This window comes from Ornithorhynchus anatinus, chromosome 5 (genome assembly GCF_004115215.2).
Source record: "Ornithorhynchus anatinus isolate Pmale09 chromosome 5, mOrnAna1.pri.v4, whole genome shotgun sequence".
NCBI classification, from domain to species: domain Eukaryota; kingdom Metazoa; phylum Chordata; class Mammalia; order Monotremata; family Ornithorhynchidae; genus Ornithorhynchus; species Ornithorhynchus anatinus.
This window is the reverse complement of record NC_041732.1, coordinates 33,420,420-33,434,082: the sequence shown is the minus strand read 5'-3', so window position 1 is coordinate 33,434,082 and position 13,663 is coordinate 33,420,420. Positions and strand designations below refer to the sequence as shown.

Sequence of the window (13,663 nt, the reverse complement as noted above, 5' to 3'; positions counted from 1 at the left end):
CCGGTCCCGGGTTGGAGAGGCGACGAGGCCGAGGGGGTGTGGAATTTAAGAAGCAGAACAACTTGGCACATAGTAAGGGCTTAACGAATACCGTCATTATTATCGTCCTGCTCCATAAACACACCCCATCAGGCAGCCACGCTCGGCAAATCCCAGAAGCAAGATTAGGAGCCGAGTCATCTCCTAGGGCCACCGAATTGACTGACTCTTCCCTGTTCGCGGCAACCGGGTCCCCCCCCCCCCCCCAGCCCGTTACCTTCACACCAGGCGTTGGTATCCACGCTCCTCCAGGCCTCAGAGTCTCCCGGCAGGACGTTCAGCTCCCCGAGAGAGAGGCCCGGGGCAACAGTTCCAGCGGGAGGGCTAACCCAAGGTCGGTGGGGGCCTCTGCCCCCACGCCACTGACCACACGGAGACATTTCAGAGATTGCTTTAATGCCAGAAAGATATCCAGAGAACCGGCGCCAGCCGCAGCTATCTTCCTCCGGCTTGAGTTGGACCACGGCGGTGTGCCCCGCGGGCACCGGCCGCCCGCGGGGCGACGGGGCGAAGGAGGGTGGTTTGTTAGAAGCCCCTTTCGGCCTGTACCCCGAAGCCACCCTGGTCCGGGGTGGCTGGCCGGAGGAGGGAAAGGAGAGAGCGTCCCGGCCTATCTCTCCCGTTTGGCTACCCGCCTATCCAGGGAGGGCCCCCGATGAGAAGGCTCAGCCCGGGAGGACCGCCCCTGCCTCAGAGAGAGCGGAGTCAGGGTACGTTGGGGGGTCAGGGAGCAAGAGGGCCGAGCCAGTGCTGAAATCCCACCTGTCCCCACCCCTTCACCACCTACTCCCACCCCACGAGTCCATCCTTCTTTCAGCGTGGGCCCTTCCTGGAAATCACGTTGTCGTATTCGGATCTCTGGGGCCAACCAGAGCGGCTTCCGGACGAGGGCGGGACACGGTCCTCCCTCTTGAGGTTGTAGGAGAGCTGGGCACCTTCCTCCCCAGGGCCATCGGCAATGGCCTGCCTCCTCCAGGCCTCCCCCTGGGGCTCCTGGGGCCTGTCGTACAGGGTCAGCACGGCTATGCCCTCGGGCTCGTCGTAGATGGGGTCGGGAAGGGAGGGGCGCTCATCGATGCTGTCGTACAGAGGGTCGGCCGGAGGGGACCGGGGAGGTTTGGGGGGCTGGGGAGCCTGGGGAGAGTTGGCCAGGAGCCCCCTGAAACTGTTGCTCAGCAGCGACCGAGCCACGGTGTCGAAAGGCACCGCGTAGTCCCCTTCCGGAGGCCGAGAACGCTGGGGAGGGGCCGCTGGGGTGGCGGATGGGGGTGGGAGGGAGTCGTGGGGCCGGGAATACGGGCTTTCGGGCCGCGGGGGGGCAGGGATCAGAACGGGCTGAACCGGAGGTCCAGAAGACTCGGAGTTCTTCTGGGCGGAGATGGCCTTCTCCAGAGCCAGAAAGATCTCATTGCCCAACCGGGTTTCAAACTCGAAGCTCCCCTCACCGGAGGCACAACGCCGTCCAGCCTCAAAGGAGAAGGTCACCTGGGGAGCAATGGAGTGGGGTGTTACCGAGCCGATCCCGACGGGGGGAACCGGGGAGGGGAACCTAGGCCACTAGATGGGCAACTTCTGCCTCCCCTCCTTTCTCTGCTCCCTCCTCCCCAACACCCAGGCTTTCTTCCTCCCATCCTCCTCCGTCTCCCTTTCAGTTACTCTGTTTTCTCCTCCTTCTCCTTCCCCCACCCACTTTCTTTCCTTCTCTTTGCCCACCCTCTCTTTTAACTTTGCTTTTTCACCCAGCCGTGGGTAAGCCTGCGAAGTTGGCTACACGGGGAGGTTGGGCAAGCAGAATTAATCCGTAGATTTAAGAAGGATTTGGAGTAATTCGTGGACGAGAGCTGGGAAATGAGTTGATAACTGAAGATGAGGATGAATGTCGAGGAAGGAAGGAAAGAAAGTTTTCATCTCCTTTTCTTCTCTACACTGTAAGCTCCTTGTGGACAGGGAATGTGTTTCCCAACTCTGCTATACTGTACTTTCCCGAGAGCTGAGAACAGTGTTCTGCACGCAGTAAGGGCTCGATACCGCAGATCGATCGACAGATTGATTGATCGATCACACCGATCCTCCAAGCACCCTCCGGTGGGACCGTCGGGCAGTGGTTATGGGCCGCATTGACCCACGCTGGCTTTGTGCTCTTCCTGGAAACTCCCTCTTGCACTTCAAATTCAGTAGACCCCAGCTGTCCCCGTATTCAAAGCCCTTCTGAAATCGCATCTCCTCCGAAAAGCCTTCCCCGATTAATTCTCACCATCCTTACTTCTATTCTCCACTTTCCCTCCCCACCGACCCTACCGCTCCCTGTTCGGCACTTCCACGTCCCATGAGCGCTTTAGTACTCACAGCCACCCAGCGAACTTTGGTACATGTAATAATCATGTCGGTATTTGTTAAGCGCTTACTACGTGCAAAGCACTGTTCTAAGCGCTGGGGGATACAAGGTGATCACACTGTCCCTCATGGGGCTCACAGTCTTCATCCCCATTTTACAGATGAGGAAACTGAGGGCCAGAGAAGTGAAGTGACTTGCCCAAAGTCACACACCTGACAAGTGGCGGAGCCGGGATTAGAACCCACGACCTCTGACTCCCAAGCCCGCGCTCTTTCCACTGAGCCGCGCTGCTCCTCCATATCTGAGAAGCAGCGTGGTTTAGTGGAAAGAGCATGGGCCTGGATGTCAGAGGGCCTGAGTTCCGATCCCGGCTCTGCCATTTGATGCGGGGTGACTTAGGGCAAGTCACTTGACTTCTCTGTGCCTCGGTTTCTTCATCTGTAAAATGTCAGTCCCACACCTGTTCTCCCTCCTACTTGGCCTGTGAGCCCCATGTGACACGGGGACTGAATCTAACCTGATTTTGGGGGGCATCTACCCCAGCGCCTAATACATTGCTTGACACAGAGTAAATGCTTAACAAATTCCACAATCATTATTATTATTATCATACCCTATCACTTCAGCTCCAATTTATGTATAAATCCCCTTTTCCTTCTTTCCCCTATCTTGAATTCATTTCAGCCTCTGGCTTCTCTACCAGCTGGTAAGCTTCTTGAGGGCTCATATCCCCTAGTCCTACGGTTGAGAAGCAGCATGACCTACTGGATAGACCACGGCTCTGGGAGTCAGAAGGACCGGGGTTCTGATCCAGCCTACTCCGCGTGTCTGCTGTGTGACCTTGGGGAAATCACTTAACTCCTCTGAGCCTCAGTTACCTCGTCTGTAAAATGGGGATTAAGACTGTGAGCCCCGTGGAGGGCAGGGACCGTGTGCAACCCGATTTACTTGTATCCCCCCAGAGCTTAGTGGTAGAGTGCCTGACACGTAGTAAGAGCTAACAAATACTATTACTATTATTATTATGAGATCTCCCAAATGCTCAACACGATGTTTGGCACCCAGTAGATGCTCAATAAATACCACTGACTGATTGGCCGCTGTATTGATTCTAATGTTCCTGTCCTCCTCTCCTAACTCTATCGACCCGGTGCCTGTGCCGTGTTGTGTCCGTACACACACACCCAAGCACACACACTTCCTGTCTGACGAGATTCCTCGTACCCTTCACTCTCTATTCTGGAAGTTTGTCCTCTATACCGTAAGCTCATTTCGGGGAGGGAACGTGTCTTTGTATTATAGTCTGTACTCGCCCCAGCGCTAAGTACGGTAAACACTCAGTAAATCCGATTGACCGGCTGACTGGCTTTCCCTCTCCCTCCAAAATTCTCCCCCCACCTTTCCACACCCTTCTTTATGTCGCACTTTTCCATCTTTCCACCCTTATCCTTCTTTGTCCACTTTCTTCCCTCGTACCCTTCCGCTTTCCCGCTCTCCCTGTCGCTTCTCTCCTCTGTCTCCTGCCCTCTCTCTGCCAGGCCTCCCTCCCCGCCACCCCCACACACAACCCCGGCCACCCCGTCGCCCGTTACCTTGTCCCTCCCAAAGCGCCGTAGGAATCTGTAGGGCCAAGTGTAGAGCTGTTTCCCGGGTTCAGAGCTCCGCCTCAGCTCCAGGGCGCTCTCCCCTGTCCGCAAGACGTAGGATCCCCTCAGCCGGCATCGCTCGCTCGCATCCGTCCGTCGCACCTTGACGGCAAACTCCTTGCAGGGCAGCGCTGTGGGGGAGAGAGAACCGGCCTTGGCATCTCATCTCTGCTCAGAGCCGGAGGAGAGGGAGCAGGAGGTGGGAAGGGGAGGGAGCCAGGAGGGTGATGTCACCCGGCCAGCCGACCGGCGGGCAGGTTCGAGGGGAGGCTGAAGAAACAGCAGCCGGAAGGGCGCAGCCAGGAGCAGAATCTCCCCACCGAAGCCCCCGCTCCTGGCACCTGACCAACCCACACCTGCCCCGCTACGCGTCGTGCCCCAGCCGCAGACACCTGAAGCCTTGTGCCCACTTCCTTCCTGCTGCTGCCAGGGCTGCCGGTGGCTCACAGCCTCCTGACCACCTCCCGTCCCCCCCCACCGACCCCGCCAAGCCCATTCAGGACCCTTCCCTGCCTCCCTCGGGCCAAGCCGCCCAGTGATCCTGTGCCGCCTTGCCCTTCCCCTCTCCGCTGCCTGCCTGCCCACAACCCACAGACCTCTCGTGGGATTTCTGAGCGACCCAGGGCCGCGGCGTCAGAAGCAGCGTGGCCTAATGGAAAGCGGGCAAGCCTGGGAGAGCGCGAGCCTGGGATTCGGAGGACCTGAGTTCTGATTCCAATCTGCCACTTGTCTGCTGTGTGACCTTGGGCAAGTCACTTAACGTCTCTGTGCCTCAGTTCCCTCATCTGTAAAATGGGGGTGAAGACTGTGAGCTCCATGTGGGACAGGAACTGTGTCTAATCCAATTATCCCGTATCTACCCCAGTGCTTAGCACAGTGCCTGGCCCCATAATACGTTCTTAACAAATACCACAGTTATCATTATAATTAGCAGGCCTAACCTGCCCGTCACCCTACTTCCAAGATCCCTGAGCCGGAGGAAGAGCCTGTCAGATGGAAAATGGCTCCCCGGAACCTCAAGCCCGCGCTGACTCTCCACCGTCACCAATCATCTGCTCGGCTCTGCGGGCCCCCGGGGAAAGGCAAGTTCCTTTCCCGGGATGGGACAGGGAAGAGTCCTGAACCTCTGCCAGCTCAACCTCCTTCAGTGTCTCCGGACACTAGGCCATCCCGAGCCCCCGGTGGGGTTGTTCTCCCAGCTCCGGGCTGACGGGACCGCCCCCGGGCCCGCTGCTCGGGGCTGAGCCCGGAAGCGATGGGGCTGGGCTGATAAGGCGAGTCGGGGCCAGAGCCCAGCGGGGGAACCACAAGGCAGGAAGCGAGTGGGTGGCTGACGAGGCCGTACTCAGGCCCGGCCCGGTCTCCCCTCCTCCTCGTCTCCCCCTGCAATATTCCTGGCGCTCTCCACCTTTAGAGAGAGTTCTGGTCTTTGGGCATCGTCCCGCCTGAGCCCCACCTTCCCTTACCTGCACCCGAACTGCTGTACAGGGAATTTTCCTCCATGCAGGGAGAGTCCCGCAACTGTGCCGAGTAGCTTTCCTGCCCGGCTGCCTCCCTCCACTCGCCCCTCTGCATCTGGGGGGGGGGGGGGGTGAGAATGAGAATGAGTCCGACCTCTCCCCGTCACTCCAGTCCCACCTGAGGAACCGCCCTCCCTCACGCGACGATGACCACCACCATCGCCACCCTCCCCGAACCCCCGGCGACCGGGCGTCCTCAAAAGCCGAGAGAGAAAGGCCCGTATCCTTCCCGCGAGGACCGCTGAACAATCTGGGTCCGCTAGACGTTTTCCCGGAACCCTCGGGGAGCCCTCGGGGAGCCCTCTGCGGCTACCTCGACCACATAGGCCTTACCTAGTTCTGGCCCCCCTACCAGTCCCGGCCAGACCTAACATCCTTGCGGTGAGGAAAGGACACGGACTGAGCTGGGGCGATGTGGAAGCTCTGGGAGGCAAATCCACCTCTGGAGTGGGGGTGGGGGGCCGCCGGGGGAAGGGCTCCATCGTCCGGGATCCCGCAGAACATCCCATTGACTCTACAGCCCACCCCAAGGGGGAGGCCCGGCCTTCCAAACATCCCCCGTGGAAGCTGCCCTGGCCTCCCTTCGGCAATGTCATTCCCCGTTTCCCACCCTCAGGTATCCGCCGCTCCCTCCTCCGACGCTTCTCCTTCCTCTCGCAGCTGCCCCCGCCCCCGCCCACCGTGGATTCCCCAGTCCTTACCGGGAAGGCCAGACGGCAGATGGCCTGGAGCCAGTCTCCGCACTCCAAACTGGGAGCGGCCAGCAGGGAGAGGCGCTCCGTGGTCTCCAACAGGAAGGGGCTGGTGTCCCGAGGGCTCCCGGCCTCTCCTCCGGCCTCCGCCACCTTAACGCAGTCGCTGAGGCGGATGACCCGCCGGGCCGCTTCCCCTCGGCGGGCCTTCTCGGGTCCCTCCTGCAGCTCCAGTCGGGCCGAGGAGGAGCCCGACTCTCCGTAGAGTACGGCCCAGAACCGCTTCCATTTCTGAGCCGAGGGCGGACGGTGTCAGAGTCGGGGAGAGGAAATAATAATTAATAATCGGGGTAGACGTTAGGCACTTACTTTGTACCGGGCACTAGGAGATGGGGTAAATACAAGCTCACCGGGTTGGATACAGTCCCTCTCCCACTTAATAATAATGATGATGATAATCACGGTACTTGTTCAGCACTTACTGTGTGCCAAGCACTGTTCTAATCCCTGAAGTAGATACAGCTAGACCAGGTCGGACACAGTCCCGGTCCTACACTGGGCTCACGCTCTTAATCCCCATTTTTCTCAGATGAGGTAATTGAGGTGCAGAGAAGTTAAGTGACTCACCAGAGGTCACACAGCAGACAAGTGGTGGGGTCGGAATTAGAACCCATGACCTTCCGACTCCCGGGCCCGTGCCCTCATCCACTAGACCACGCTGCTTCAAAACTATGAGGAAGGGATCGTTTTGAGAGGCGGTGCTAAGAGGTAGAAAGAGCAGGAAAGACAGCTCCTTGACGGCGGGGACTGTGCCTTCTTGCTGTTTTGGACTCTCCCATGTGTTTAATTTGGTGCTCTGCACACAGTGGATAAGAATGATGATAATAATGTTGGTACTTGTTCAGCGCTTACTGTGTGCAGAGCACCGTTCTAAGCGCTGGGGTAGATACGGGGTCATCAGGTCGTCCCACGTGAGGCTCACAGTCTTCATCCCCATTTTCCAGGTGAGGGAACTGAGGCACAGAGAAGTGAAGTGACTTGCCCACAGTCACACAGCTGACAAGTGGCGTAATGCTACCAGTTGATTTAAGCCATCAGAGATGGCAGAAGTCGGGAAGCAAAAGAGAGAAGGAAGAGAGTGGAAGAAAGGCGACGCTTGTGAGAAACTCGACAGCGAGAAGCACCAGGGACTGAGACAGTAAGATACCGTGAGACGGCGGAAATCGAGTGTGACCAAAAAAAAAAAAAAAAAGAAGGTGAGAGGATGAGTGAGGCGGAGAGGAAAAGAGCAGCCAAAAAACCAGACCCAGTTCGCGAGAGTGAGGAACCCAGAGTAAAGAGAGGCGGGCAGGCGCGCCGGCAGGTGTCGGGACACACGCGCCGAGCCCACTCGACTCGGGGAGAGATAGCAGAGAAGAGGGACAGAGAAGCGGGAGGAGAACTGCCGAGACGAGGATAGAGAGCAGGCCCGACCACGGGTTAGTTGGTGAATACGTTATCTACATCCTAGGAGGAATGAAGGCTTTGGTTTGGGGAACCTTCTGTGCCCTCCCTTCTCCCTCTGTGCCTTCTCTCCCTAGGACAGGGGTTTGGGGAAGAGGGAAGCCTCTGGGTGTGGGTGGGAAGGAAGCAGCCACTTCCTCCTCTGAGGAGGATAGAGAGGTTTTGGGCTCACGGGGAAGCCCGAAACAGCACTCAAGCCTCACCCTGGAGAGCCTAGAAAGCTGGGAAGCTTTTCTCTCTCTCTCTCCCCCTCCCCCGACCTGCCACTCCGTCCCATCCAACCCCTGCACTTCCCGCTGCGCTTTAAGGCAGGGGACTCGTCTCCCAGGGAAGGCAGAAAGCTTCACTCTCTCTCTCTTTCTCTCTCAAGCGTGCACGCAGTCACTATCTCTCTCTCCCCGCCCGGGAGGGCAGGAAGAGGAACAGAGTCGAGAGAGCGGGGGTAGAGGGGTGACTGCCCACCCCACCGTGAGCCGGCAGATCTCTGGAGAGAGCAGCCGTGCTCCCGAGGTTGCCTCAACGGGGGTGAGCCAAGAGCGGGGTGGCGGGTGGCGATGGTAGCCTATAGATCTCCCCTTCAGCAGCCTCCTCTCTCTCTCCCGCTCTCGGCCTGACCGTCCCCGGGCCTGGCCTTACCTTCCCGAACGTCTGCTGCTGCTGAAGGTACAGGAAACCCTGCTTCACCGCCACCTCATCCATCTCCTGACCATCTCGCCGTCCCTGCCTCCGACTTTCTCAAGTCCCCCCGCCTGGCCGACCTCTCTTCTCCGCTTCTGCCCCCCTTTCTCTCAAATGAGTCTCCTTGCTTCCTGGACTCCCCTGCGTCGCGCTCTTCGGTCTGACTGACGACGGGGCGTGTGGTATTTTTGATGACTGAGTTTCACACTTCGGCTTCCTGTATCCTGAGCTAAAAAAAAAAAAAAGGCAGTAGCAGTTTGAGTGAGGAGGGGTTGCGTCGAGAGTGCGCCGAGGTCAGCTATAGCTCCCTGAAGCTCGCTTACCCAGTCACGGAGCGTCACAGACACGCACACACGAAGAGACACCTAACCCGGCAGCCGAAATGCCCTCTGCCTTGCGGGCGCCGAGCCCCTCGATACGCGGATTCGTCTGCACGCTCGAACCGGGCACGGCCGAGCACGGATACGGATAACCACTGGCCTACGGATACGTTCAGGGGGCTGAAAAGGGACCACGCCTTCGTGAAAAGAGGCACGATTGTCCAGAGGTGATATTAGACCCACAGCGACACTTTTAGACCAAGAATCCTTTCGCAGACGCACCCCGGACGGGAGAGAAATAGGCATCCGTCCAGACGAGCAGACGTGGCTCAAGACGTGCCTCGTGGTGGTTAGCAAAGCTGCCTCCTGCACGCGGCTGATCTAATTTACTGGCAGTGATGTCAGCTTCTTGCGGGCAGGGGACGGGTCTACCAACTCTGTCGTACTCTCCCAAGCGCCCCGTATGGCGCCCAGTAAACACTCAGTAGATAATCGTAATTCATAGTAATAATTTTGGTCTTTGTTAAGGGCTTACCGTGTGGCTCAGTGGAAAGAGCCAGGGCTTGGGAGGCAGAGGTCATGGGTTCGATTCCCGGCTCTGCCACTTGTCAGCTGTGTGACCGTGGGCAAGTCACTTCACTTCTCTGGGCCTCAGTTCCCTCATCTGGAAAATGGGGATTAACCGCGAGCCTCACGTGGGACGACCTGATGACCCTGTATCTCCCCCAGCGCTTAGAAGGGTGCTCTGCACAGAGGAAGCGCTTAACAAATACCAACATTATTCTTATGTGCCAGGCACTGTACTGGATGGATACAGGTTGGATACAGTCCCTGTCCCACATGGGGCTGACAGACTCGATCCCCATTTTACAGATCAGGTAACTGAGGGACAGAGAAGTTAAGCGACTTGCCCAAGGTCACCCAGCAGACAAGTGGCGGAGTCGGGATTGGAACCCGTGACCTTCTTCTGACTTCCGGGCCCGTGCTCCATCCACTACGCCACGCTGCTTCTCTATCATTGAGTGACCGAGGGTGAAAGTGGAGAGTCAGCTGGATTCTCTCCTCCGGGAGCGTTCCTTAATAATAATAATAATAATAATAATAACGTTGGTATTTGTTAAGCGCTTACTATGTGCCGAGCACTGTTCTAAGCGCTGGGGTAGACACAGGGGAATCAGGTTGTCCCACGTGGGGCTCAGTCTTCATCCCCATTTTACTTGAAGACGCCTAGCTGGGCGACCGTCGCTCACACCGGACCATCGGCAACCTTTTAGGGCCCCAGACTCCATGAGGGTAAATGAGGTGGTTAAGAAAAATTCAGAATGCAGAAGAGCGCGAAGCACGGAGCAGAGAGTCAGCACGGTGGCAAAGCTAACCTCACGTCCCAAGAGTCCTCGGCCCTCAAAGAGATGAGTCCCCGGGGAAGAGCGCATCCTCCCCGAGAGACAGTCACCGAGAGCCAATGGGGAGTGACACCGTGTCCTCCGGGGGAAGTGAGATGAGGCCCTCCCCTCCCCCCGCCAGTTCGAGAAGCAGCATGGCCTAGTGGTTAGAGCGCGGGACCTGGAGCCAACCAATTGTCCAACCCAATTAGCTTGCCCGGCACGTAGCGGGCATTTAATAAATACCAATAAGAGAAGCAGCTTGGCCTTGTGGGCAGAGTACGTGTCCGAAAGTCAGAAGGACCTGTTTCTAATCCCAACTCGGCCGCTGGTCTGCTGCGTGACCTTGAGCAAGTCACTTGACTTCCCTGCGTCTGTTACCTCATCTGCAAAATGGGGAATGAGACCGTGAGCCCCATGTGGGACTTGGACTGTGTCCAACCTGAAGGCCTTGCATCTACCCCAGGGCTTAGAACAGGGCCTGGCACACGGGAAGCACTTAACAAATACCACTTTAAAAAAGGGTCGGTGCGACAGCCCCCGTCTGCATGAACCTGAGGCCCTGAGGCCCGGCAGAGGAAGTGACTGTTCTCCTGGGAAACGGCGTCTTCAGGCTCGGGGCTCGATCTGTCAGCCACACAGATCCAGAATAACTCCAAGGGGAGCAGGCCCCCATGTGCCATGGCCACGACTCTGCCAGACTCCACTGCCCGTTCTGGGAGCTAGATCGGGAGGCTAATAACACACCACGCGTAAGGTGCGGTCTACTTTCTGCTCCCTCAATCATATCTCCCCCCCTCCTCCCATGCTCTTAACGTCCAAGTCCAGAGGTGAGATTCAGAAGACCAGAGTCCTCAGCTTCTGGCCGTGGTTCCGTACGACCTTGATCACCCGTGGATCTCGGTCACTAATGATCTCTTTGCAAAATCCAGTAGCTTCTATTCCATCCTAATCCTCCTTGATCTCTCGGACCCCCTCGACACCATCGACCATCCCCCTTGTCCTGGGAACATTATCCGACCTCAGTTTCACTGACACTGGCCTCTCCTGGTTCTCCTCCCGTCTCTCCGGCTGCCGCTTCTCAGTCTCTTTCACGGGCTCTTCCTCTGTCCCCCATCCCCTAACTGTGAATGGCCTTGAAGGTTCGGTCCCCTTTTATTCTCCATCTACCCTCATCCCCTTGGAGAACGCATTTGCTCACGGGGCTTCAAGTGCCACCTCTGGGCTTATGATCCCCACATCTACATCTCCAGGCCTAATTGCAGTCGCACATTTCCTCCTGCCTTCAAGACATCTCTACTTGGAGGTTCCACCATTACTGCAAACTTAATACATCTGAAACAGAATTCCTTATCTTTCCACCCAGATCCGGTCCTTCCCCCGACTGTAGGCAGCACCACCATCCTTGCCGTCTCACGAGCCCGTAACCTTGGCGTGATCCTTGACTCCGCTCTCTCATTCCACTCACCTATTCAATCCATTACTAAATCCTGTAGCTCTGACCTTCACGACCCTGTTAAAATCTGTCCTCTCCTCTCCGTCCTAACCGCTAGCACGTTAATCCGAGTACTTATTCTATCCTGCCTGATTACTTATCAACCTCCTTGCTGACCTCCCAGCCTTCTGTCTCCCGCCACTACAGTCCACTCCTCACTCTCCCCGCAAGGATCATTTTTCTCCAAAAATGTTCAGGCCGTGTCTCCCCACTCCTCAAGAACCTCCAGTGGTCGCCCATCCACCTCCACATCAAACAGAACCTCCTCGCCGTTGGCTTTAAAGCATTCCCTCACCTTGCTCCCTCCTACCTCACCTTACCAGTCTCCTTTCACAACCCCGCCCACACACTTGGTTCCTCTAACACTAACCTTCTCCGTGCACGTCGATCTCGTCTATCTCACTGACGACCTCTCGCCCGCGTCTTGCCTCTGGCCTGGAACGCCCTCTCTCCTCATATCTGACAGATAATCGTGATAATAATAACGTTGGCGCTTATTAAGCGCTTACTGTGTGCAGAGCGCTGTTCTAAGCGCTGGGGTAGATACGGGGTCATCGGGTGGTTCCACGTGAGGCTCACAGTGAATCCCCGTTTGACAGATGAGGGAACTGAGGCCCAGAGAAGTGAAGTGACTGGTCACACGGCTGACAAGAGGCAGAGCCGGGATACGAACCCGGGACCTCTGACTCCCGAGCCCGGGCTCTTTCCACTGAGCCACGCTGCTTCTCCGAGATGATCACTCTCCCCCAACTTCAAAGCCTTCCTGCAGGCACATCTCCTCCAAGAAGCCTTCCCTGACTAAGCCCTCCTTTCCTCTTCTCCCACTCCCCTCTGTACTGCCTTGACCTGCTCCCTTTATTCATTCCCCCCCCCCCCCAGCCCCACTGCAGTTACGTACACGTCTGTAATTTCGTTTATATCTACGTTAATGCCTGTCTCTCCCTTTAGACTGTAAGCTCGTTGTGGGCAGGGAATGTGTCTGCTGTTGTGTTATCCTGTACTCTCCCAGGCCCTCAATACGGCGCTCTGCACACCGTAGGTGCTCAATAAATACAATTGCCTGCCTCACTGAGGCAACGTGACAAAGCCCTGAATGTCTTGAGAGCCCCTCGACAGACTGACCGGCCTATTCATTCATTCAATAGTATTTATTGAGCGCTTACTCTGTGCAGAGCACTGTACTGAGCGCTTGGAACGAACAAGTCGGCAACAGACAGAGACGGTCCCTGCCGTTTGACGGGCTCACGGTCTCATCGGCGGAGACTCGCCCACAAGAACGATGGCAATGAATAGAGTCGAGGGGAAGCACAGCTCGTAAAAACCGACGGCAACTAAATAGAATCAGTGGCAACTAAGTAGAATAGGCAGAAGAGGGGCTACCCTCCTTGAACAGAGGCTCGGCAAAGATTGGGGACGCCGGGGGGGCGGATTCAAAAACGAACATTCGGGGACAGATGGGACGAACCCACGATCACATGGAGGAACTGTCTGTAAGCGAAGAAATTCAGAAGGGAGCCTCGATCACGCATTGGTCTTTTCGGTCACGTTCCCAGACGTGAATAGGATTCCACCGTCGAAAGTATCGTCTTACTCTACTGGGCTCTCCCAAGAGCTTAACGCAGTGCTCTGCAGATACTAAGCACTCAGTAAATACGGTTGATGGATTGAGCTCGTTGTGGGCGACTCGGTTGTATCGTACTCTTCCGGGCGCTTAGTGCCGTGATGGTAAGCTCAGTGTGAGAGCGAACGTGTCTGTTACGTTGTTATACTGTACTCGCCCAAGCGCTGAATAGTCAGCCAGTCGATCGTATTTAACGAGTGCTTACTGGGAGTAGAGCACCGCGCTAAGAGAAGCAGCGTGGCTCAGCGCAAAGAGCCCGGGCTTGGGAGTCAGAGGTCATGGGTTCGAATCCCGGCTCTGCCACATAGCTGTGTGAGTGTGGGCAGGTCACTTCGCTTCTCTGGGCCTCAGTTACCTCATCTAAGAAATGGGGATTGATGGTGAGCCCCATGTGGGACAACCCGATTACCCTGTATCTACCCCAGGGCTTAG

General features: G+C 57.0%; 1 protein-coding gene across 1 annotated transcript; it reads right to left on the bottom strand.

Annotated features, from left to right (window-relative positions):
* Positions 1 to 418: 418 nt before the first annotated feature.
* DOK2 (docking protein 2) lies at positions 419 to 8,618 on the bottom strand. The gene is made up of 5 exons (XM_029064648.2): positions 8,372 to 8,618; positions 6,242 to 6,523; positions 5,487 to 5,595; positions 3,967 to 4,151; positions 419 to 1,524 (listed from the first exon to the last, which is right to left on the bottom strand). The coding sequence occupies exons 1-5, from the start codon at positions 8,432 to 8,434 to the stop codon at positions 853 to 855; spliced, it is 1,311 nt and encodes a 436-aa protein (XP_028920481.1). The 5' UTR covers positions 8,435 to 8,618; the 3' UTR covers positions 419 to 852.
* Between the last annotated feature and the right edge of the window lie 5,045 nt (positions 8,619 to 13,663).